Genomic DNA, 26,171 nt, shown 5'->3' on the forward strand with positions numbered 1-26,171 from the left:
AACTAGAAAATTCTGCCGGTATTTATGTATCGCTATTTACTTGTCTACGGTTTTCGATTCATAAAAAAATAAATTATTTAAAAGTTAACGGACAAATTTTAGCCGAATAGGTAACTGCAAATTAAATTGTTGAACTCTTTATGGATGAAATAAAGTTTGAAAACAGGCTGCTCTCGCGCCCACATTCGAAAGTGACGACTCCGTCGATGTTGTACGTCTTTGCGGTTCGGGGAAACACTCGTTTTTGCACCTCCCACCTGGTAGTTTTTGTAGAAACTGAGGTGTCAACCCGACATTTCTGATTCGCAGATCACTCTCTTAAAGGTTTGTGAAAATTTCAATGTCTTAACCAGTGACAATTTCAAGTTGTCATGTTTGTTATGGTTTTGAAACCATGTGGACATGCTTGCCTTGGCGCGGTGCCATGTTTGTTGTCATCGCCATCTGGCGCGGAAAATGCATGTGTGTTGACGGTTGAATGTGTAGGCGTGACCACGTAAGCCGGTGTCTATCATACGTCCTACTTGCTACGCCCGTACAGCTAGCATGTATTCGTATCAGTTGAGTGCATATAAAATCATAGCTGTGGGCACACAGTCCATGTAGCCGACAATGAGATGCAAATGATATGCGGTCAAGGTCTCCTCAACTAACTTTCAGCTGGTTCTTCACTTTCTAGCTGCAGTCCCTCCACCAAGGGGAGGGACTGTGCTGTGACATTCAACAAACATCGATAGCTTTGCTATTCTGGCCATCGTACACACACGGCCTCATCAAGTCTCCGATAGGTATGTTGACCCATGATCATCATAGACCCTCGCTTCCTTTAGGGGTCTATGGTTGACCTTATTCCAACTCTCCGGGACATGCAGGTCGCCAGTGGCATGTGCCCTCAGATTACTTTCCTATAGCCTAAACTATAATGCGTCTCACATTCCAGAAGCGCTTCAGAAATTCATTCAGGTCAACACGGCCACGGTGTTCTTTCATTTTTGCACATGATTTATGATTATTATGTGCACAAGAGATGTTGTTTTCTGTTTTTTATTTTGTTTTGTGTTTTGTGTTTTGCTCGTCTTTATTCGATAAAATTCAGAATATCAATTTTACAAATTTAAATAATTATATTTTATAAAATTGATAGTATAATGGTTCTACTGCAGAATGTTAAAGGGGACGCTGAGTGTTCTGTAGACACAATAAGCTGAAGAGATCACGTGATGGCGGTGCACACAAATCCATGTGTACAAACACATAAGGAAAGGCGTATGGTTCTGCATGCGTATGTTTCTATGCATGTTTGTGCATATGGCTTTTTTTGTACCATGGTGAGTCGAATTCAGGGATTGACCAATTGTCCAACATTAACATTCCATGTTAGTCAACATGACGGAGAGATGCCCCCAAACCAATTCATGACAGTCTTATAGGTCTGCATAATTTGTAATTACCACTACACATAGTTGCAAACCTAAGCAGTCCTCAATAACCCGAACCAGAGAGACAATTCAGTGGTATTTCAAGAATAGCAATACCGTATGCCCTGCTTTCATGCAACATCTTTGACGCTAGCCATAAAAGGGTTAAAAGGAAAACTTGTTTTGACACAGAGTAGCAGCTGTATGTATGTGATCAGTCCCGTAAGGAATTCTGCCTCGCATTAATCATTGTAGTATGATGACAGATATGAGGTTCCAAATTTTTCCCAAGGCTGTCTGTCTACCTTTATGGCTCAATTGTGTCACACTTGCTACTCACTCCTTATATTTTTACGTTTATGGTTATATGTCAGCCAGCATTCACCTCATAAAATAAATACCAAATTTCAAAACATTTGCCCCACTGTCGATAACTAGGAAAGTGGCTTCCATTGCATGAAATAATTTGATAAATAAGCCTCAATATGACCATCAGCATAATCATATTCTGGTCAGAGTGCATTCCTGAAATTTTTGTTTTTGGTAACTTTTAAATTGTTTTGTTTTGTTTTGTTTGTTTTTGTTTTTATAGCAGACACTTGAGTTATCAAACAGCCTGAGGTGCTTAGTCTGTAGTGTAGTCAGAGTACAGTATCTGTATAAGGTGAGGTCTGTGTTGCTCAGAGGCAAACCCTTGTTTTTCAGTAAATTATAATGGCTTCAGTTTTTGCATTTGTGGATTCTTTGGATTGGTTCAGTGCTATCATGAAATATGTGAAGGTGGAAGAAAAAATAAACCATTAACTATTTAGAGGAAAAGGGAGATACAAAAGCAAATTAGATATTTAAATGATAATACATTTAAATTATAATAAAATGATTAAACATGGAAATTGAATTACTGATGCTTGTACAGAAAACACTCTGAACCATTTGTGTGTTTGCGTCATATAGCTTGCCCTGAAACTAGGACACAATCCTAAAGGGAAGGTTTTGTATCCTGAACTGTGGTATATAGTGTTGTGATCCCACAGTTTGGAGAAGGGCCTGTCACTGAGGTCACACAGCAGGTTGTAAGCTCATTTAGGCTTTACAGCATATAATGTAATTGATCCCTCACTTGTGCAGTGCTATTACACAAAGCCTCAGGTGTACATCAATATTGGGTCATGTGACTTCAAGTGTTGAATTTCACTTCCTTAAAGCAATGCCTTCACGTTTAGAAACAAACCAACATATGAATATGTTCAGTTCAGTTGGTGGTCAGTGCACTTTAAAAGCACTCAGATTCAAACAGAAAACTGTAAACCAGTGTTCAGAGTGGCTGTGCGACAGTACTTGAGAATGTTTTCAGTGTATGATATTTTATTCGTACAACATATTTTTTTTTGCACCTGTAGGTGCCAATACACAACAGCAGGATTTTCAGTGTGTGTGTGTCTGTCTGTCTGCATCTATGTGTGCATCCATGGGTGTATGCATGTGACAATGTGTGTGAATGTACAGATCTGTGTTACTCTATCTTATCGGTACTGTGTGGAAATGGAAAAAATGTTTGAAGGTATAGGTTCATGGATCTACATGTACATGACATTCACCATTTAGTAGATGGCACACTTGTGATAACACAGTATTGTGGTTTATGTATATATTTGGCACATGACAAAAGCTGTCTTTGAAATTTGTAGGTGTGTCAAATTTGAAACTTAATAAGTTTGTGTTCAAAATTGTGCAAGGGCACTGCTTTATGTGTTCATACCCATTTTGAAGTACTTAAAGCCGCAATTTTCAATCCCAGGTTCTCGCATTAGTGGAGTTCTCCTCCCAGTCAAGCACTTGGCCAGTACGATGTTTGATTTCTATAACATTAATTACACAAACTGATCTCCATCTTTTGCCACCTTTTGCTAATCCTGCAAACAGAGTTTATACAAGCGTTTGATTGACGGTCGGTTCAAATCACCAATGGTCATTGATTCCCCACCACAAACGCTCGAATTTCCTGAAAGAGTGTCTTCCAGTTGCATTAGAATTTGAATATAACTACAGTGTTCAATCGGCAGCAGCTTCGCGGTGACCACTTGGTAGTCTATCTGCATTTTTGCGGCCGGAGAAAACTAAAAAGTGGCATTTTTGCTCACGTGTTTACACAGGTGAGCATATGTCGCAGCGATGTCTGTCTGTGTGTCTGTCTGTCTGTCTGTCTGTCTGTCTGTCTGTCTGTCTGTTGGTCCGATATCTCAAAAACGGCTTATCAGATCAGAATCAAATCTGGTACATAGATTCAGTTAGCAAATGGCAAGAACTGATTAGTTTTTGGTGGTTGTGGCTTTCATACTTTTTGCGTATTTGCATAATAAATGATTTTAGAAAAACGGATATTCATTAAAACGACTACACACAATTTGATGAGATTTGCTACAAATGTTGATCACACCTAGATATATCAGTTGTGGGAACTATTAAGGGGTGACATGAAAGAGAGTTGCTAATTTGCATATTTAATGAACTTTCCTAATTAGGGATATATGTCTGATTTGACTCGATCAAAATCGACCAAACTTGGTATGTATATTAAAGATACTATGATTTATTAAACATTGAAAGTCATTAAGCGTTTTAACTGCAGCCAATTCCCAATTTACAATACATATTTAATGAACTTTGCTAATTAGAGATATATTTAAATTGACTGGACCAAAGTTGATGAAACTTGCTACATGTATTGAAGCTACTATGATGATACATTTTGAAAGTCATTAAACATTTTTACTTCAGCCAATTCCCAATTTGCATACGGTATTTAATAAACTTTCCAAATTAGGGATATATATCTGAATTAACTTGATTGTAGTTGTTGAAACTTGCTATATACATCAAAGATATTGTGATATAATATTATTGAAAATCAAAAAACATCTTTACTTCAGCCAATTTCTAATTTGCATATTAAATGAATTTTCATAATTAGGGATATTTATCTGAATTGACTTGATCAAAATTGATGACACTTGCTATGTACATCAAAGACACTATAATACAATATTATTGAAAGTCATTAAGCATTTTCTCTTCAGCCAATTCTTAATTTGCATATTAAATGAACTTTCCTAATTAGAGATATATATCTAAATCAACTTGACAAAACTTGCGACATAATATTGCAGATACCATGATACAACATTGTTGAAAATCATTAAGCATTTTTACTTAAGCCAATTCCTAATTTACATATTTAATGACCTTTGCTTATAGGGATATACAGTGTACATGTATACTGGATTCACTTTATCAAAGTTGGCAAATCATGCTATGTACATTGATGATTATACCAGATTAAAACAATATCAAAAGTCATTTCACATTTTCATGTCAGCTAATTTATAATTTGCATGTCTAATGAGATTTCACAGCTCGGCATATATGGCTTGAAGGACTTGGCCAACAGTGATTACACTTACTGTATAAAGTGATGATACAATTACAGCAGTAAAGGAACTTTGATATTTTTTATTTCAGCTAATTACATATTTGTTCATGACCTAATCGGCGGTGATTATTGTTCGTTACATTGATCATAATATTTTCAATGAAGTTGCAAACATGTGGCAAAGGTTAAAATTTACACATAACTGCAATATATATTGAAACACGTGAGCATTTTCAGTTCATATCTGGTCTGTAGTGTGTGTGCCTGTTTGGTATCCACTTACACAATGAATGTCGCCATAGCTTGGCGCTCTTTTAAGGGAGGCCTCCCTCTTTAATAAGCGATATGCAAGTTTTCAAATTCTAACCGTCTCATGAAACTTTTGTTAAGTGAGGTAGATTGAAAATTACAAAAAATATATCTCGAGGGTCATTACTACAATCTGTATCTCGTTGAAAATGCCCTCTGACACCGCGGAGAATACCCTAATGTGCTAGAAACTGAGGAGAATCAGTGTTGTTATGTTGAAAATACTTTTACAAATATTTTGGAATTCGGAGCCATTGTCTGTCTATAATATTTTGTGTTGCCAACTCAATTTCAGAGTGTTCCATATTGCACATAGCAATATTTAGCAGTTATAGAATTGCTTTCCAGACCTTAAAAATAGAACTAACATCCTGGGGTTTTTTTTCAGAAGAGGGACGGTAACTGCCAGCATACAGGATGAGTACTAATGACGACAGAGGAACAGCGTATAGCCGATGGGAGGCAGAACCCGACACCATCGACATCGGCGTTGACTACCATCGGCCACGTGAAACCACAAGATATCCAGAATGGTGTGCCGGAAAACAGGGAACGGCTCTGAAAATATTCCTGGCTATTTTGATTTTCATGGTTGGGATCATACTCGGCTATCTGACAAGGAGGCACCTGGTGCGAATCGGCACTGACTGTGACGATCTCATGTTGGGATACAGCCGACAGAATGGTGACATGCTGAAAAGGGAACTCAAAGCCAAAAATTTGGAAGAGTTTCTTTCGTAAGTGTTTGTGTACTTTGTGTGGGAATTCAATTTGGCAAAGCTCAGTGACTTTACAGCTTCCTCATGTATTGTTCAGAAGATTAGCAAGGATAGGGTGTTTTGTTTCTTGGTTCAATGCTTTCACCACCATGGTTTGTCCCAAAACCATTGAAATCAATAGTGATTATGGACCTATTTACTGGTAATTAGGGGCGAAAAGCCTAAGTTAACCTCTGACTGAGATGTGTCTTTTTGCATGTTGGTGTGCAACGCCTACGGAACTTAAAAAAATTCTGAAAAGTCATTATTGCTCCAAAGTTTGTAATACTCATGAATTCCCAGATTTGAACAGATTTCAACAGATCCTCAATTAAGTTCAGGGTTGTCAAAAAAAAGGAAAAAACTGATTTTATTCAATGATATGACTCTCTTGCTTTCTCAGATATTTGAAGATGAGAAAATCCTAACTGACATTGGAATTGGAAAAGGACACAAAAACCATGCAAATGTTGAAACTTTGTACAATTTTATATTTCTCATTTGTGACTTTTTGGTTGAATTTAAGTTTCATTGTGTTCCTTACACTACAAATTCAAATTCTTGAGCATTTTTCTTCCAAAGGAAATTTGTCGGAATGATGCATTTTATGACATGTTTCAGTCTGCTTCTTTCAGAGTGTTCAATTTGTACTGAAATCTTTTCCTGTAAGCATTTAATGCTTAGACTGAGCACATACATGTACCTTTTTCAAAGCATCAACTTAGATGGCGGTGTCAATTCTTCTTGCTAAGACACTCTATCAGGAAGTGCTCCTAGTATGGTCACTTTTTCCAATTTCAGATATTTCTCCAGTGCATCTCACCCTGCCGGAAGCATCAACAATTCCCAAAGAGCTCAGTATATCTCACAGAAATGGCAGGAGTACGGATTTGCAGTGCAGTCAAAATCTTACAATGTACTACTCTCCTTCCCAAACAGGTGAGATGACATGTAACACTAGTTAAAGCTTTCACATAGTTTGCATTTTAAATTTAGATTCTGATCCAACTACATCTGCATAATGTACTACCAAAAAAAGACAATTTTTACCAATTTGCAAACACTTGAAGAATATGCAGAACATATGTAATATGACAAAACCAATGTCAAGGTGAGAATACCTCAAAGCAAATATCATGTACCACTGACTAACGAATGATATCTTTGACTTACGAAAAGTTTGCATGGCTACATGTATGTATTGATAGCTGGGCTGACATGAGGAATTATCAAGAAATTTGCTGACTTGACACAGAGAGTTCAGAAATTTGAGAGTTCAAGAGTAAATTATTATTATTATTTTATTATTAATCTTTATTTCAGGCCATGAATGCCCATAATATAAAATAAATAGATGCAAAAAAATATACAGAAGTTAAAAAAGAGCAAAAAACTTAATAAAGAACCTTTCTATAATGTTTCCAAAAAGCTGAATGAAAATATGAATCAGACTCTACACAGGTAAGGATAACTGGGTTTTCACTCACGGACAGACGCTTGCAAAATGCGAACAGCAGTCTTCGGTGAAGGGAAGCAAAATTAAAGATGTTCTTGGTCACAAAATTGTGACTAATACTGACGTCACGCTTCAGGTCAAAAATCAACCTCAAGGCATTATTATAAGCTATCCTCAGTTTTGACATTATTTTAGCACTAAAATTACACCACACGTTCAAACAATAAACACTATACAAAAAGCTTTTAAAAAGGACACATTTACTTTCTGAGAGCACTGGCCAAAGTTACGAACAATAAAATTAGCTCTCGCATAAAAACTACGAAGCTGTCTTTGCATATCTGCATCGTCCATCCCAGTGGAGGACATAATGTAGCCAAGATATTTCTTCGAACTAACAAATTTAAGAGAATTACCATACAAATATACATGAGGAACCTATCCTGCTTCCAAGATTTCGGAAAAATAGCCATACACTCAGTTTACTCAGTATGAAAGAGAATATCATGCTCGTTACCATAGTGTTCACAAATGTTGATCAATTTTTGTAGAGCTTTCACAGATGGACAAATCAAGGCCAGATCGTCAGCATAAAATAAGTGATTCATAATATGATTCGCTAAATAACATCCTACGCCAGCAGACTGTAGCTTACTACTTAACTGGTCTACATAAATAGCAAACAGTTTTGATGAGAGAATACTTCCTTGTCGTACGCCATTAGAAACTTGAAAAGGATTGGAATCAGCTGATGCCCAGTGGACGAAAAACAGCTGATTACTATACCAGTACTGCAAAATACGAATAATAAACAATGGAATGTTGCGACTGATCAATTTTCTAAACAAAGTCCAGTGGTTGACCCTGTCAAATGCTTTCGTGGCATCCATGAAACACAGAAAAACTGGCGAATTTTGCCTTTTATAAAAATCAACAATTTCCTTAAGCACAAAGATACACATGTCAGTAGAATGTTTGCTTTTAAAGCCGTATTGAAGAGCACTAGTTTCTATAAATGAATCAATCCTGTGTAAGATACATAATTCCAAAGTCTTCGAGATAGCTGTTACAATTGCAATGGGCCTATAGTTGTCAACGGATGTAAGATCTTTTGACTTATCTTTCACAATAGGGCATATCGTAGCACACATAAATGTGTGGGGAAAATAACCATGTATAAAGAAACTGGTAAAACACAAACTCAATAGAATGTATAAAATTGAGCTAGCATAAATCAAATGCTCTGCGGCAATGCCGTCTTTACCACTTGCTTTTCCCTTTTCAAGCATTTTAACACAACGAGTAATTTCGTCTACAGTAACCACCATATCTTTGTGAAAATAAATTTCTTTCAATGACGACAACACAAAATGCTTGTCATTGCAGTTTGAAACTGAGTTAAGCAGCTTCTCATAGTGATTTTTCCAATTCACATGTCAGCAATGTTGTCGTGCCCACAGCAACCACCTACGTTAGTTGGAAGGGGACAGCTCCGAGTAGCGGTAACAGATTTCCAAAATTTGCGCGAACCTCCTGCGTCAAATTGTTAGCTAATGCATCCGCCTTAGCTTGACCTTCATCCCTTTTACATGCCCTGAGTACAGACTTAAACTTAGCACGAGTTTTACGCATGAGATCAAACAGCGGACCAGTTCTTGGCCTACCATTAGCGGTCCATAATTTAAACGCATCGCGAGCGGCATTATGAAAGTTACGCACATGCTCATTCCACCCTGGAACTATGTTGAAACCCGTTCCAGCAGACGTAGGAGGAATACTATTGTGAGCTGCTGTAGTAAGACTAGTAACAATATTTGAGTACAGAGAGTGCAAACCGTCAATATGGTCGATATTCTTACAATTACAGTCACGACACTTTAAAGCATCTACTGGCAAATCTATAACACGAAGTCAACAGATTTCAAGTACATGTATGCTGTACCACTGATACTCATAATCACGCAGCAAAAATCCTTTCATAGGCACAGAGAGTGATAGGGCAGATAAGTTTATCACAAGTATAGTGAAACCTGTCTATTAAAGACACCTACAAGAACAGAAAGAGTGTCCTTAGAGGTGTTCTTAACAGACAGGTAAAATTCTATTCAAATGGTAACTGTTGGCTTGATAAATCTGCCCTTAATGAAGAGGTGTCCTGATTAGAAAGGTGCCCGTAAGGACGTTGACAGGTTTCACTGTATATGCAGTGTACGACCCTCTTAACCCTTTGCACCCTGGCCCCCCTGGTGACCTATGACATCATGCAGACATTTTTGTCCGAGCCAGGTTCAAAGGATTAATACATTGCACTTTTACAGTCTTGTCAAGAGTTTCAATATTATTACGTACATTTCTTTTCTTTCATATATTATCAGATTATTATTAAACCCACCAGAATTTATGCCAAATTACGTCATAGATAAGAGGCATCGTCCCCACACAGCACCAAGGTCTTGGAAAGGACAGTCCTGAAGTGTACGATTTATGAGGACATAGATCCAAGCATTAAAATCAAAGTTTACAAGCAGAGCAAAACATAGTCTCTCCAGAATTCCTTATGTGTCAATTGCGTTGTGTCATCACATGCTGACTTACTAGGCATGCATTAAGCGCATCAGCCAAGCGTGGAGAACAAAAAGTCAGGTCACACAGCTAAGAAATCAGCAGAATTGTATCATGTAAATTTATTTTTGGCTAGTCGTTTTAAAATTTGACACACACGCTGTTTGAAAATAATAATCTAATGGCTGCAGAGTTTTGCGGATGTTTATGTAGAATACTTGTTAGGTCAAAGGTCAAACAGTGTCTAATGACACCAAGGGTTATAGATTTCATGTTTATTGATATAGAAATTTACCACAAACCAAAACTTGACATGTTACAGACGTAGGTATAAAATAAAAGACATTGGATCATTGCAGTGTTTGTGTTGCATGACTGTCTACAAAATCTGCATAGAGATTTGAAAGCTAGCCACCTGATACATATTTTACAGTCAGACTTATAGTACACATGGTATGGAGGGAAATCATGTGAAACGATAGCAACTGTTGGCCCTTCAACTCTGACACCCCCATTTTCCTGTGTGTAGATCCATCCATTCAACTGAAAACAGTTGGGATTAAGCAAATTTTGATAGTGAAAGGGTTATCAACCAGCCGTTTTCCTGCCAGGCCTACATGTATCACTTCCTGATCTGCCAAGTCAGTAAAAAGCAGTATTGAACCAAACCTACATGTATGTCCACCAGCATGGCGTGGTATGTTATAAAGAGTTTTAAGTAGGAAAAATGTTGTTAACAGTATCTGGGTTTTCTGGGGCCTTCAAATGTTCAAGTCTATGTACAACATGTGGACATGCTATGATGCCCTTTCACTGGTGGTGATATAGACTTGAACTTGGCAGGAAAGTGGGGGTTTAACTGTATCAGAATCACAAAGTGAAAACAAACCTCAAGCTGTAGTTATGTTCTGTTGCAGAGAGGCGCAAAACAAAGTCGCTGTGATGAATGATAAAAGAGCAGAGGTGATATCCATTGTACCAAAGGATGGATCAGCTGCAGATGTTGATCAGCCATTTGTCGCGTACAGTATGTGCCCCACTGACTCTGACCCTTGCATACAGGAAGTACGTAAACATGTTTTCATGATGAAAAATCAGAGAAAATATCGCTATAGCAATTTACATATGAAAACGTCAAAACAACATACAACAATGACAAGTGATACCTCATGCACAGATTACAGAATATGATGAGAGCCATGAATAAAAAGAAATTTAAAACGAAATTACCAGGGAAAATGATGGTATCATCAATATTACTTTGAAATGGGTGGCCCACAATCAGTTTTCTTATGGTAAAAAAAGTTTCTGTAAAATTATTTTATGTATGATCTATTTATTTACTTATAAAGTTATGTGTTACATTTATGGAAAATCAGGACCAATTTCACTTTGTGTACACCATTTTATGTTGACAAGAAATAGGATCAATCAGATTTTGTTAAATTATTTCAAATTTTATAGTTTGACTATGAGAAAATGTTGTAGCTTTCAAGGAAAGGTTTCGGTCAAACGTCCATATTAATAGCAGTTTGACAAAATCTTTTACTGTTTTTATATACATGAATGTCCAGTCATGTATGTTTTTGTCTCATTTTGGTCATACCAGAACCAACCTGTTTATGTAAACTATGGAAGAAAAGAGGACTTTGAAAAACTGAAGACAATTGTTGGTGATGATGATGCCGCTAAGGATAAGATTGTTATCTTGAGATATGGAAAAATCCATAAAGGAAACATGGTATGTGAGTGTGTACAGTGAGTTTCTTACAGCCTGTGTATATTTTCCATACATCTCTCTCTCTCTCTCTCTCTCTCTCTCTCTCTCTCTCTGTGTTCATGTGTGTACATTCTATGGAATTTTCCAGGGATTTCACTATTTCTCCACAATATCTTTGATCATGAACAAAACCTTCCTTGCACAGAATTCAAATCTCACAAAATTTTTGTCAAGTTAATATTTCTGATTACATTGCTCACGACTTCGGAAAGACGATTTGTCACTGTAACCAGGTATTGCTGCTTTACAGTAGTATGCACCTCGAAAGTTAAAATCTTAAATTTTTCGTCTGACTGTTGTTTTTCCATGAAAGTGTATGAGATTTTAATAACCCCAGGGGAATATTAAAGAGGTTGAGATACAGTGCAGACAAAATTGATCCAATAGCTTAACCCCTTGAGCACCAAAGTCTATTTTTGTCCCCTACATAAAATATACCCCTGTCAATATTTCTCAGTTTTTTGCCAACATTTTGAGAAAAAACTATAGCCAATGAAATGTGATGTCCATTTGGTCCAAAATTATCTAAAAATTACAGAAAAATTCATAAAAATTGGTAAAATTTTGTACTAAAATTTTGGCAGGAGAAATTACAGCGCTCAAAGAGTTAACTGTCAATACATATGTGGCAGGTACTGCATAATGCATGAATGCTTTCATTAAAATAAGTGTTCATCTCAATGGATTTGTATACTCCTTACTTATCAGTGAACCATGCTTAATGAATTTGTGAGTAAATTAATCTTTCTTTCTTTCTTCTTTCAGGTGAAAAATGCAAAGGACGCCGGCGCCATTGCTGTGGTTCTGTTTCCGGATAGCAAAGACTACGCCTCGGATGGCACAGAGCCAGAAAAAGTGTATCCAAACACATGGTGGTTGCCTGGCAACGGCACAGAAAGGAGCACTGTGTACCTTGGCAACGGAGACCCACTCACACCTGGTCTACCTTCCATAGGTATGAAACGTATGTGTATTGCAATAATATGAATTTAAACTCAAAGAAAGTGAAAGTACGTGTTAGGGTCAATCATTACTGGATTCTCGACAAATTCCTGGCTATCACCAATGCTTTCAAGCTCAGTTTTCAAACAACGTTCACGACCATGAAGGGAGAAACACCCTCTATGAACTGTTCTCTATCCCTAGTCCATCACAGTTTACTAGCAATTTGAAAACATTTCTAACACCTTGCTAGATTAAACTGCCATCATGAATATCAGTCCTTTCATTGTTGTAGGAAAATACACTCGTCAAAACAAGGCTAGAATGATTAAAGTTTTCCATGCATGAAATATGAGACGCTCGTTAAATCTACATACATGTATAATATTTCCTTTTCATTGCTTGAGGAAACAATATTTATGCGGTTTTGTGATAAATTAATGTAAGCAGGATATAAGTTGTTTAAAACATTTACACAGTATGTCAGTCTGAAATGCCCCAGATGTTTGGTCTGGCAGAGTAATGTTTTAATAATTCCTTGTCCACAGTGTGCCCTTTGACTGATGGCATTTCTGAATTCGTCTGAGTCAGTTTAGGAATTTCTAAACTTTTCTTTGCATCAGCCCTGCACCAGGGCATATGTAAACATGTAAAATTTCCTTCTAAACTCTTCTTTGCAAGCCCTGTATCAGTACATCTAACATGTAAAATTTCCTTCTAAACCTGTCTGTGCAACATCCCTGTAACAGTGCACATACTATGGAAAATTTCTCTGCATCAAAAAGAATTTTCCTGAGTCAATGGCCCATTGATTTAGTTAAGAATTATAAACCATACTAATACTTGTTTGTAGCTCAGATTTTCATTCTCTTACTTCAAAGCATTAACCCTTTGAGTGCTGTATTTTTTCCAACCAAAATTTTAGTGCAACATTTCACCAATTTTCATGAACTTTTCGGTAATTTTTTTGATAATTTTGGACAAAACGAACACAGCATTTCATTGGCCACAGGTTTTTATCAAAATTTTGGCAAAAATCTGAAAAAAATTGAGAGAGGTATATTTATAAGGGCAACAAAAATTGACTTTGGTGCTCAAAGGGTTAAAGTGGCTGGAGATGGTCTATTTCTCCCCTTAGAGAAAATGGTAAATCAAAATATCTGTTTACATTTCATTGAAGTGGGTCATACCACTACTTTTGTGTGGGGGTGATCAGACTCTTGATAGTGTATGTTTTTTTGTACCCAGCTGAAGCTTACCGTTTGAAGGAAGAAAACCTCAAAGGCACTTTCCCTGACATTCCAGCCCAGACTATTGGTTACGAAGATGCACAGAAGATATTGTGCGGCTCAAAGTAAGTCAGTTTATACTGGCTGTCCAGTGAAATGATCCCCATTGTTGTTCTTAACTTTCTCAAACATACATGTACATATAACGCTAATATATGAGAAACATGAATCGCATTCACGGCAAATTCTTTCAACATCCTGAACTCCCAGCCTTTGCAGAACTGCTGTCTACACCGGCTGCAAAAGTCGGTTTGTGCATATCTATGTGTTGTCATGTCTTCTCAGTGTAAACAATTTGCAATGTACCAATCTGTAGACATCAGCACCACAATAATATCTATATATCTATCTATCCTATCTATCTATATTATATATATATATTTTGTGGTTTTTTTTGTTTTTTTTTTCAAACTATCATTCTTCATTAGAAAGAATAATCCAAATGTGCAAATATGAAGGGTTTTTGCATCTACTGAATATTTAGGCCTCAATCCCATACTATGAAAAGCCCACATTATATCAATGCTTTTTTCAACAAATGTGCTTTGCAGTTTACTGAAAGGACCTGAGGCTCCAGATGAGTGGCAGGGGCCGGAAGGTTGTTCGTACAATGTTGGACCGGGGTTTGTTGAGCAAATCCTCACTCTGCAGCTGGTCACCCACAACAAAAGGGATGTGACGACGATCACAAATGTACTGGCCATGGTACAGGGATCTGTAGAACCAGGTGATTTGCTTATCATAGCCTAGTGTGTGTGTTTTTCTGTCATGATGTATGCCAGAATCTCAGCAAATTTGCCCTCTATGTGTGAGAAAGCACACAACCAATGAAATTGTACATCTCACATTGTGCTGAAATCTTCTTTTGTAACGGAGTTGCTGATTGGTCAGTTTTGTGCACATGGACTGGAATTTTGCTTGATTTGAATTTATGACCATGTAGAGTAATTGTGTTATTGGCTGATGACAAATCCATAGGAAACATTCATTTTGTTTTCTATTTTCTACCATCAGATCGGTACGTGATCATTGGCAATCACAGGGATTCCTGGACCTACGGTGCCATAGACGCTGGAAGTGGAACGGCCATTTTGATGGAGTTATCGAGAACGTTGGGAAAAATGCTGAAACAAGGTGAAAGGACTGTCCTAAGACACTTAATGATGGCGTAAAACTCTGGTTCAGATTGCTGTGTGTTTTGGTGAAGTTATTGAATTTTTTGCCAAATCAAATATGGCCTTAAACTTCCTCCAAATATTGGACAAATTGCCAAAAGAGTATTTAAAATTATTAACAAGTCTATCTACCGGTTAGAGTATTTTACAAGTAATCTAAATTTTGCAACTTTTTTAATGTTTTGCTCATCATAATGATAGAACATTAATGTCTTTCTCTGAAGGCACTGTACTGTTAACCTGCAGGTTTTACTTGAGATTCAGCTCCAAGTAGTCCATGCAAATTCTACTTTGTTCATGGTGACATCTAGTTCAGTGTGAAATGCTTCAAAACTAGCAAAATTCAAATGCAAAGAACATTTTACTTTTGAAGAACTTTTGATATTCATGCACTTGTGAAACTTTATCAATGTTTTCCATCAGCAAGAGAGGAATTGATTTTAAAACCAGCTTTCTGAAATATTTTTATCCACTGTTGACTCGTCACTTCAAAACTGTGTTGTACAACAAACCAAATTATGTGTTTCTATACAGGGTGGAAACCACGACGCACTATCATTCTTGCCAGCTGGGATGCCAAGGAGTTAGGAATGATTGGATCTACAGAGTGGACTGAGGTACACGAATAATTTTTACCAATTTTATTCTTGCCAAGGCCATCAAAATATTTCATACAATCATACATCCTTCTGGACAAATAACCAATTTTGATTGTGCTGATAGAACTTTCATACGGTATGTGCTCACACTTGTTCTGTAAAGAGCCAGCAGAGAGTATTACTTTGGGGAGAATAAAAGTGACTTGTACATCAACAAGTAATTTGGGATTCCACCCTTATGCCCACAGATTTAATACTCTAGTTGCTACACAGTGAGGCCATGGGAAAAGTCACAGCGACCACCAAAGTGATTCCTACATCAAACTTGATAATATTTCGCCATCTTTTTTGATACGTGGAACTTTCTCAGAAAACTTGGAGCACCTTTAATCAGTTGTTTCACCCTGTACAGTCATCACTACACCCTCTTTGTATTGTCCACACTCTGCCTGCACCGTCCTTTCATGAATGAAACTGTCCAACTTGTGTAATGCATTGTAGTTTGGAGAATGGCTTCATACACAGTCAAACGTGAAGAGGGTGAACTCCTACCCAAAGATACAAAGTAATTACGTTCCTGATACATCACAACTTACAGACCGAAATTCTACCGTCACAAATAATTTAATTTTGAATCTTCAGGAATATGAAAAGTTGCTGGGTAACAGAGCAGTTGCCTATATCAACCTGGATGCGGTTGTCATGGGAGACTACTCCCTGTCAGCCAGCGCCAGTCCGCTGCTGAAAAGAGTCATCTATGAGTCAACTAAACAGGTAATCTCATTGGTCAATTTTGAAATTTAGAAATCAGAGTGCATTGTGGGTAGGTTAGGAATCAGATGACTAGTTTAGAAATCAGAATGCATCATGGGTAGTTCAGAAATCATAGTGCACCTTGGGTCATACATAAATCATAGTGCATCATGGGTAGTTTCTTTAACCATGGTGATCAATCACTTACAGAGATTTAATCTGTGGATTGAGGCAAAAATTTTGCCCTCGTCACAGACAAAAAATTTCAGTTCACCCACTGATCTTTTAAGATTTGTTGAAGGGAGTCAATGTTGAATACTTGCACATCTAAGTGATGTTCACTGTAAAGCCGTAGTTTCATCACCTCACCTGGTTCTTCTACTCCAACTGTGATGTCTGTCAACAGGTTGATTGCCCTCATCATGAAGAGATGTCAGTTTATGAAAACTGGAATGCAAAACTCAACATGAAATATGGAGGTGAGACAGTGCCAAGGTAAGTGTATTATTGTACAGTCTCATGTTTAGTATGTATGTGTGTGTGTCTCTGTTTTAAAGTAACATATATGGTGTACTTGAAAGTTTTGTTGTGTACCACATTACAACCTTATTCATCCAACTAGCTTAAAAAGCACTTACCAGAACAGCAGTGAAATCAATGTTGATTACCATTGGTTTTAGGCAGTGTCATAATATATCAATCCTCTTTATTATATCCCTATCAAAATGCTCTGTGGCAGTAAATTCCATTGTTTTATCAGCAAGTCAAATGATTCAAAAGAATGTCCAGAAAGTTCTGGATCTTGTCGTATTTTTTGCCATGTTCCTGCCAAAGCTGCAATAGATAGTCAACTCAGCCTGTACCCGCTCACTCCTTTTCAACAGTGTTTGTATGCTTTAGCAAAGATAAATGATAATATTGACAGATTTAATTTATGAAGTGAAAGGAGTAAATTATATCTATGACAAAACTTCATCTCTTCAAAGCTGAAGCCAGGATGAGAATGTTATAGAAGAGCGCCCTCTGTTGGATGCTGTTGAAGTTTTCATTTCAACAGCGAAGAGAACAAATTTAAATTAATTTGTTCATAAATTTTGCCAAATGTTTGAAGCTGTCAGAGTATTATTTGTTAAGTCACGCCATAACAACCTCAAATGGTTTGAGTTACAGGCCTACCTAGACGGCAGCTGTGCCTGTATATCATGTCTATGTCACCCAGTCTGGCCCAACATATGGAAAGGATGTGAACTCTGACCTTTGCAGATCGCACACAAACTTTCCAGAGCTATTTATGCCCCAGTCATGAGTGGCCTTCTCACTTACAAATATATTCATTATCACTCTCAATTGTCAACAACATTTGCGCGATCAATTTTCTGAATAATGACATATTAATATGACTTTCAGTCTACAAAGTACAAACCTCGTAATGTTGATGATCTTTAAAGGTAATAGTCATACCCTGTCTCATAAATAATCACCTATCCCATCCTGCTTGATAATTAATGCCAACATGTGAATCACTGTGTGTTTGCTCTAAGAGATTATTTATGATGGAAGTCTGATCAATACACAGAAAATATAGGATTGTGTTATTAAATAAATTTACACTAGTCTTCAAATGTGCATGTAATGTTGAAGTGGTGCTGTGATCAATCTCAAAAGCTGTGGGTATTAAATGTTTCACATAGCAAGTCATTTAATAGTGTGGATTTAAACCCTCATCAACAGAAGATTCTCATTAACCATTAAATGGTTTCGAACTCTGACATGCATAGTAATACCAAAGGCTCTCCGGTATGAGGCAATATGATGCAATGTGGCAAGATTTAGCATATCTGCAGATGTGAAACTTCATAGGCTGTTTGCATTAACCCTTTGAACGCCAGAGTCAATTTTTGTCTCCTTTATAAAATATAACTCTGCCAAGTTTCTCAGATTCAGACAATTTTTTTAGATTTTTTCCCAAAAAATTTGATCAAAATCTGAAGCCTATGAAAATTGATGTGAATGTGATCCAAAATTATCAAAATGATTACAGAAAAATTCATAAAAATTAGCAAAATGTTGCACTGAAATTTTGGTGGGAAAAATTACAGCACTCAAAGGGTTGACCCTTTCACTATGAAACTCTGTTCAGCTCTCAGGCTGTCTGTGGTGTGGGTGGACCTCACTACTGATAAATTGGGAGAAAAGTGTGAAAGCAGTAAACCATAAATGACTTTGTTAGAAATTTTCCAAAGTTAGATCTTTATCCATTCCTCAGAGATATTTTTTTTCAAGAAAAAGGTTGTGTCCCTGGCACATTTTCACACATTTGTATAGTGATAACAGTACAGATAGCCAAACCAAGGGATTGAGAAGCAAGACTTGTCACCATCACACCTGTAGATATTGTACCATATTCCATATACATTCAGAAAGACCATTTCCCCGTAGAATGTACAAAAAAAAATATCACATTATAATTATCGTTAATAAATTTGAGCAACATTTGTTGACGTTACCTTTCATTTCATATATAGTGCACGTAAAATAGCATCACCAATATAGTACACCCATTTTCATTTCAGGGTTGACATACTGGGGAGTGGAACAGACACACTACCATTCATTCAAACACTGGGCATACCATCCATGGAATTAACTTACACACATGATCCAGTAAGTTTCCCTCTTATCATTACTGTCTTTAAATCTTTACTCAGCAACCAACATTTTTACCAACATTCCCCATTCTAAGGTACAGTACAATTGTACATATGCAACATTACTGTATAACATCTTCAACTTTTTCCAATTCGATACTGTGGGTTAAATTTGTAAAAAATTATCAAAGTTATCAAAATTACACTTGTCAAGTAACACTTTAAAACAGCCGGCAAATGTATTGCAATTTATTACAACCATTGATAGCTGATGAATTTATAACCAATGTCCATTTCCTTCCATCGGTGTCCATATTCTCGTACATCCAGCAACATTTATGGCTTTCACATATCTAAGAGAATCAATTTAAAATTAATGCGGATAGTGTGTCACCCTGTGATAATTTACAGTACGCTTTTGTTTTAGGATTCAAGCTAATATGGTGGCCCGGAAACCACTGGTTTGGTCATCCTCTTCTTCTGCGAATCTATGAAAGTTCACGCCTGATACATATAAATTTTCATCCTGCTCTGATATGCAAGACAAGTCTCCCTTCAGTGCCCCACCCTACTCTCCTCTAAATATGCAGAAAACGCTCTGAGCAGAGAATCAGGAAAAATTGTATTGAACCAAACCATTACAGGGAAACAGGTGAACCATTTCATTATACTGAAATTTTATTATTTAATCATCATTTCTCAGGCCAGAAACATTCAGATGTATCCGCTATACGGCACAGCCTATGACGACTTCTCCAGCGTCAAGCAAGTAACGGACCCGTCATTTATGATGCACCTCGCCATGGCTCAAGTCATTGGCATATCTCTGCTGCAGCTGAGTGACTCCCTGGTACTGCCATTCAATGTCACACACTATGCTATGGCCATCCAGCAGTACAGGGATGCTTTTCTGGACATGGAATATTTCAAGGACACGCCACAGAGCAGTGACATGGTGCCAATTGTCGGTGAGTGTAAATGGACAGTGATTGTTACTTTCATTACATTCAGACTTTCTCTTACCAATGGAAAGCTCAGCATCCAGAACACTTGGGTTTTTCGGAGTCTTGTCATTAATTTTTAGCCCATTTACCCCCAATTCTAGTGAAAAGGTCCACACTCACCATCCATAACAATCGTTTTGGGCCAAACCATTGTGGTGAAAGGGACTTCTTTACCATAGTACATATAGTCCTATAATTAAAGTTACCTAAATCACACCTTCACAGCCTTAAGTTCCATTGTTTTTAAATTTGCTGTCTGTTAAAGTCACCAGAAGCATGCTTCTTTAGCCCTTTGAGAGCCCTGTTTGGGAAGTTTGAAATCTTTGCATGATGTCATAGGCCACCAGAGGGGTCAGGGTTCAAAGGACCTGTTCACCTCCTTTTCCTGTTGACAAGTCCACACACACCACCGATAACAATGGGTTTAGGGCAAACCATCGCTGTGTGAGTGTTAAAAGGTTAGAAGACAATCGCATATCACCTGTCAATAGCCTAAGTACACTTTCACCTTTTTGAGTTCATTAAGAATGCTAAACGCAACCTACCAGAGTCAAGTTTCTATCAGCAAAATGCAAGATCATCAGTAAAACATCAATTAAGTGCAACTATGCGAGTCAAATTCTTAATCTTGTTTTGTTTCTTTCAAAAGAGAGGCTGAAAATTGCTGTGGCCAATTTCAGCAGTGCAGCAGAAGACTTTGCAGACAGAGTAACCAACACTGCCATGACAAAGTAAGTGTTATCTTTATTCTTACCAGGTCTTTCTTATAGAAAAAAACAGTTGTGATCATTGTCAGTGTCAAAAACTTTCAGGGAGGAGCAACATTTTTGTGGTTGATGCTCTATGTTAGATGCCATGTGATCCAATCCTGGTGAGAATGTCCATTGTGATTAGATTCTTGTTTCTTGCAGTCCGTTAGCCGTCAGAGCCGTGAATGATCAGTTGATGCAGTTGGAGAGATCTTTCATTAGGAATGACATCGCTGTGCCAGGCAGATATCCACAGTACAAGTAAGCCCAGTGATTTGTAACTCTCAGCCACACTTCATATAGCTGGTTTTTAGGTGACCTTAGATTACAACCAGTCCAAGATCAAGACGCTATTCAGCTTAAGTTGCTCGCCAGCATAAGAAATCATAAAACAACACAATTGGTAACTGTGCAAAAAGTAATCTAGTGACAATTTTGACTATTTTCCCTGATAAAATTTGATGAAAATTTTCCCAATTGTATATCCTACAGGAATACCCAGGTGTTGGTGCCAGGTACATTACCGTATTCCTCCGATTCTAAGACCCCGCCCGTTTATAAGACCCCCCAGGATTATTTTATCAATTCGTAATTAGCTGTTAGTTCGTTTATAAGACCCCCAGGGGGGTACACCCGAATTTTGACTGGAACAATAGAGCCATTGTCATGTAATGAGACCAGAATATCCACAGCACCTACGCTGCTTATCAAAGTCACAAACAAGTGTCAAAGTGAAGTATCAAACCTCACACACACACGCACACTATTGTTGGGGTTTGGAACATGTCAATCGGGAACAGTTCTATCATTTCCTGGCGATAAAACTACACTTGGATTTCACTATCTAAATGAACAATATAAAAGAGTTGGATTTTTTAGCGTCTCAATCTAGTACAATATCGTCTTTTCGTTACTGTCATTTTGCTACCATCAAAATAAGCAGATTTTTCAACATCTGATTATGTAAGAATCGAACATTTCGATGCAATTTGGCTACCATGAAATGAACATTTAGGATCGTCGGGTTTTCGGACTTGTCCAGCTGTATTACCTAACAGTGCATCATCTTGCACACAAGCTTTTTAAGTTCATTTCAGAATTTTCTCAAAATTTCCTCGCATCATCCTCACACCTGTACATGTAATTTGTAATATATTCCTGTGAAAGAGAGAACTTCCTTGTGTCAGTAGTGTGTCAATGAAGCCTAGAGGGCGCACTTCATTTGAATATCAATTTTTTTAATCAGCCCATAATACAGGAGCAGATAGAATCAAAAACTATCAGGCCAGGCTTTCACCATCATTTCTCATTCCAACAATCTTGTGGTCTCTCCACAGACATGTGTTGTTTGCACCGAGTTCAGAGAATGCCTACGAGGGAGTCAACCTTGCTGGTGTAGTTGACAGCATCATGGCAGCCAAGGCCAGCACGGACGATGAAAACAGCTGGGAAACCGTCAAGAGACAACTTTCACTGGTGACGCTGTCAGTTCAAGCAGCTACAGCCAGCCTCCAGGATTCTATCATCCTGTCGTAGTTAAAGCAAGTAGATGTGATACTATAGCAGGCCAGCAAACACTTGTATTTCCATTGGAAAGTCGTTCCCTTAGAAGGCCCTATGCCTATAACTTACCATAGCAAAGTAATGAATGGACTCCCTATGTTGACAATAGTTAACACCATTTGCTGTGTGATTGATGGCTGGTCTAAACTCTTGCCGTGTAAAACACATGCTGTATCGGAGAGTGTAATGTAGTAAAGCAGAATACATATTGCACAACAAAATGACACTTTGAAACCACAAATTGGTTAAAACTCTGTGCCAAGTTGATCTATCCACTGGATTGATCACGCTGATATTTTTATTATTGTTTTATCATTTCACTGATGCTAAACCCATAGAAATTGTATTAAAGTATTACTAATGAATTTCAGGTTATACTCTCTCAGTGTGTAAAAACCAAAGTGCTTAAATTGAAGGAGTATGTGAAAGTCAGGATGTCCACGATTACAATTTTACTATAGTGACAAACTATTTGACATTGGCTAATTTTCCAAAACAGCGTATGAAAATCGGTTGTTTTCATTGTGTTAGAGTTTTTTGATGTCGCAAATTCAAGTTAGACCAACGTAACCATCGTAGGTAGTGATATTTCAAAACAAACATTGAAAGTCAGTAATCTGGAAAGCAGTAAAGAATAGTCTAGTCACCTATCAAAACCAAGTAGGACTAGTGTAGGGTAGTTTGAACCATGGTATCTTCTTGGTTTTGGCTCACTTTCTACAAACTTTAATCTGCTTGGTTTGGGCTGTAATCTTCAGATAAATGAATTTTAAAAAACCATTTTAAACTCATTCTTCTCTACCTCACCAAATCATACGCACCTGAAAACAAATGCTGCAATTTCAATTGAAGAACAAATACTAAAGTATGACTTAACAGCTTTACAACATGTCTATATCAAGTCATACAGATATATTCTGAGGCACTGCTGCAAAATGTTGGTCTTTTCTGTCAGAGAAATACAATCAACAGTCTTGAAAGGTTTAATCAGCACAAACATGTTTCCCAGATACATCCATTATTGATGCACCGTCTCAGTTATTTGTACAGTACAGTGACTAGAGTAGAGTGTTTCCTATGCAATTACCAGTGTGAAAATGAAACCACTGTGTAAATATTTAAAGTCCATGTGTATTTTAATTCGTCGTGCTTGAATATTCTCATCAGCTATCCTAAATTTATTCACATTTTTACAGTGACGCAACTAAAGACAGATATTTGAATGTCGTAATGATAAAAAAATTCCTGTTTACAATTGGGAAAAGTGTAAAATGTCAAAAAAGACATGAAAAGCTTGCCATCACCATTTCACCGCTATGGTTTGGCCCAAACTCATTGATATCAGTAGAAATTGTAGATCTGTTTACAAGGAATTGGGGGTGAACAGGTTGAAAATGGTAAATTGAGAGTGATTTCTAGCCACCTGAAGAAAACTAGATGTTCTAGGGGGCCCTACTATAGTTTTATGAAGAATTTACCGTCTAGGCTGATGCTGCTTTGTGAATTGTTCAGTGTGTGCCCAACATGCTTCAGAAGAACTGGATTTCTTAGATGCAAATTGAAATATAGTCAGTGCTTATATCAAGAATATTACTCTCATCTACCTGAATAGGCTCATGATGTTGGTGACTTTGTTAAGGGCAGTAGGCTGGTAAATGTTACCAGGATTCTCAAGTCAGTTATTTTACTGGGGCTCCCTCCCTCCCCCCCCCCTTCCCCCGAGATATATCAATGCAGTCAAATTAATTGCCAACTGGACAGAAGAAATGTCGCTGGGGTTCCCAAATGATTGCACATGTTCCCCCAACCTTCACAAAAACACTGATTCATTTATGCAGAGTGTTTTCATCAGAGTATTATGCTAATGGTATGGTAAGAACTCATTACTAATTGAGAATATTTATGCCAAACAAAGGTTGGCTTCTCTTCCCACACCAGAGCAAAATACAATGATCTTTTAAGTGATATCAAGCAAAAACAGTTTTGTTCAATGGCTTTGCTAAACAGTAGATTTTTCTGCTTTATTTGAGATAGCTCCTATTAATCTTGTGGATTTTACTTTTCAAAAAGGCTGTCTTTTTTGTGGACCTTTCGCTGTCTTGTCTTGTTTGTATTCTTTAATTGTACTTTGAGAATACTGTGCTGTAATTACCTTTTATATACTCCATACTTCATATTTTTCTTTTTATATTTATTCAGGATGTGTTTTGTTTGTTCCAGACATGTTATCCAAATGTGTACCTTTATATTATTTTTTATTTTATTTTACTTTTTTACTTTACATACTCAAAAGTTTCGTGTGTATTGTGATAAATCTACACTGTATGGTGTAAAATGATACACTGACTATCTCAACTTTTATTATTTCAATTCGTTTTCATCAAATCTCATTATAAGGTGCTGTCATTCAATGTCTGATTTTCCAATCATGGAATCCATTACGGAGAAGGCATGGATAGTAGATGTTCCATTGTATACATTTATATTTTTGAACTTGAGTTTAACATTTTGGAAATGGCAGATAAAAAAAACCCTGTAAAGTCCTGGAATTTTAAGTGACTTTGAGTGTATGAACCCCGATAGCAACTTTGGTTCAGTGATTACAAGTGCTTTCAGTATAAATGTTAAAGGCTGTTGACCGTGAAAAAAAGCAAAGAGGCTGAATTCTTCTCAAGAGGCTGGTATTGATAATAAACATGAAATTGATATTAGAATTTGCATAAAAGGTTTTGCTTGTCAAAATATGTTATGTGCTTTACAGTGAAACATTGCTATGCTCGGTTCTGTTTGTATATCATGCATACGAGAAATTTGAAGACGTTGTATTTGAGCAGTGCTTTTGAAACTTTTTAAAGCTTAACCCTTTTCCTGCCAAGTTCATATTTCACCATCAGGTCAAGTTGGTTAAAACTAGTAAAGCAAAACATGTCCCATATGGTGCATTTTAACAAAGACTTGAAGATTTGAAGGTCCCTGAAGACAGAGATACTGTAAACATGATTTTTACAGACTAAAGCTGCGATAACATACCAAGCCAAGTGGGTGAAAATACATATGGTTTTGGCTCAATACCGCTTTTTACTGACTTGGCAGATGGGGAAGTGATACTGTCTGGCAGGAAAAGGGTTAAATATAGCAGGGCTGGGATTGTAGTTATATTTCTGTTGATGTGTCACAAATATTGTCCAATTTAGCGGAGTGTAGCTTTCCAATGCAACACCAACGTAACAATGCATTTTCGACATTTTTAATTTAACAAACACAAGTCAATAAAATGTGTTATGGAAGTTAAAATCATGTTCCCTTTGTAGGCCAAGGCTGCATTAACTTGCATGGTACCTGAAACCCGAGTTCTTGCCTGACCAACTCGGGTGACAAACAGAGACTTCTAATCCCCAAGTGTGAATGTTCCATTGTTATGTTTATCTAATCCAACTGGTGCCATTGTAGTGCCATTGTAGGAAAGGCAGGTCTGTGAAATTGATCCTCTAGGGAAGTCGGGTATTCCTAAGTTAATGGAGGTTTCCCGTAATGGTAGGCCAAGGCTGTTTACTCTGGCAGGGACCCTTCATCCAAAACAACTTTGGGAGACTGTACTACACTGACTCTATCTGGCTGGGAGGACTGGAAGATGCTCAAAAGAGACAGAACTCTGTCGCCACCACTGTTTGGCCTAAACAAATTGTTATCAGCAGTGATTGTGGATCTTTTTACAGGGATGAACAGGTTAACCCCC

At 37.3% G+C, this 26,171-nt stretch overlaps 1 protein-coding gene across 1 annotated transcript; it reads left to right on the top strand.

The window, feature by feature from the left end:
* Positions 1-178: 178 nt before the first annotated feature.
* LOC139136985 (putative N-acetylated-alpha-linked acidic dipeptidase) lies at positions 179-25,732 on the top strand. The gene is made up of 18 exons (XM_070704866.1): positions 179-324; positions 5,546-5,894; positions 6,717-6,854; positions 10,851-10,998; positions 11,543-11,674; positions 12,479-12,668; positions 13,904-14,009; positions 14,496-14,671; positions 14,959-15,078; positions 15,654-15,736; positions 16,361-16,492; positions 16,878-16,966; positions 19,045-19,135; positions 19,823-20,087; positions 20,773-20,854; positions 21,035-21,133; positions 22,210-23,754; positions 23,823-25,732. The coding sequence occupies exons 2-17, from the start codon at positions 5,575-5,577 to the stop codon at positions 22,406-22,408; spliced, it is 2,370 nt and encodes a 789-aa protein (XP_070560967.1). The 5' UTR covers positions 179-324; positions 5,546-5,574; the 3' UTR covers positions 22,409-23,754; positions 23,823-25,732.
* Positions 25,733-26,171: the final 439 nt, after the last annotated feature.

The sequence above is a fragment of the Ptychodera flava genome, chromosome 7 (assembly GCF_041260155.1).
Source record: "Ptychodera flava strain L36383 chromosome 7, AS_Pfla_20210202, whole genome shotgun sequence".
Taxonomy (NCBI): Eukaryota; Metazoa; Hemichordata; class Enteropneusta; family Ptychoderidae; genus Ptychodera; species Ptychodera flava.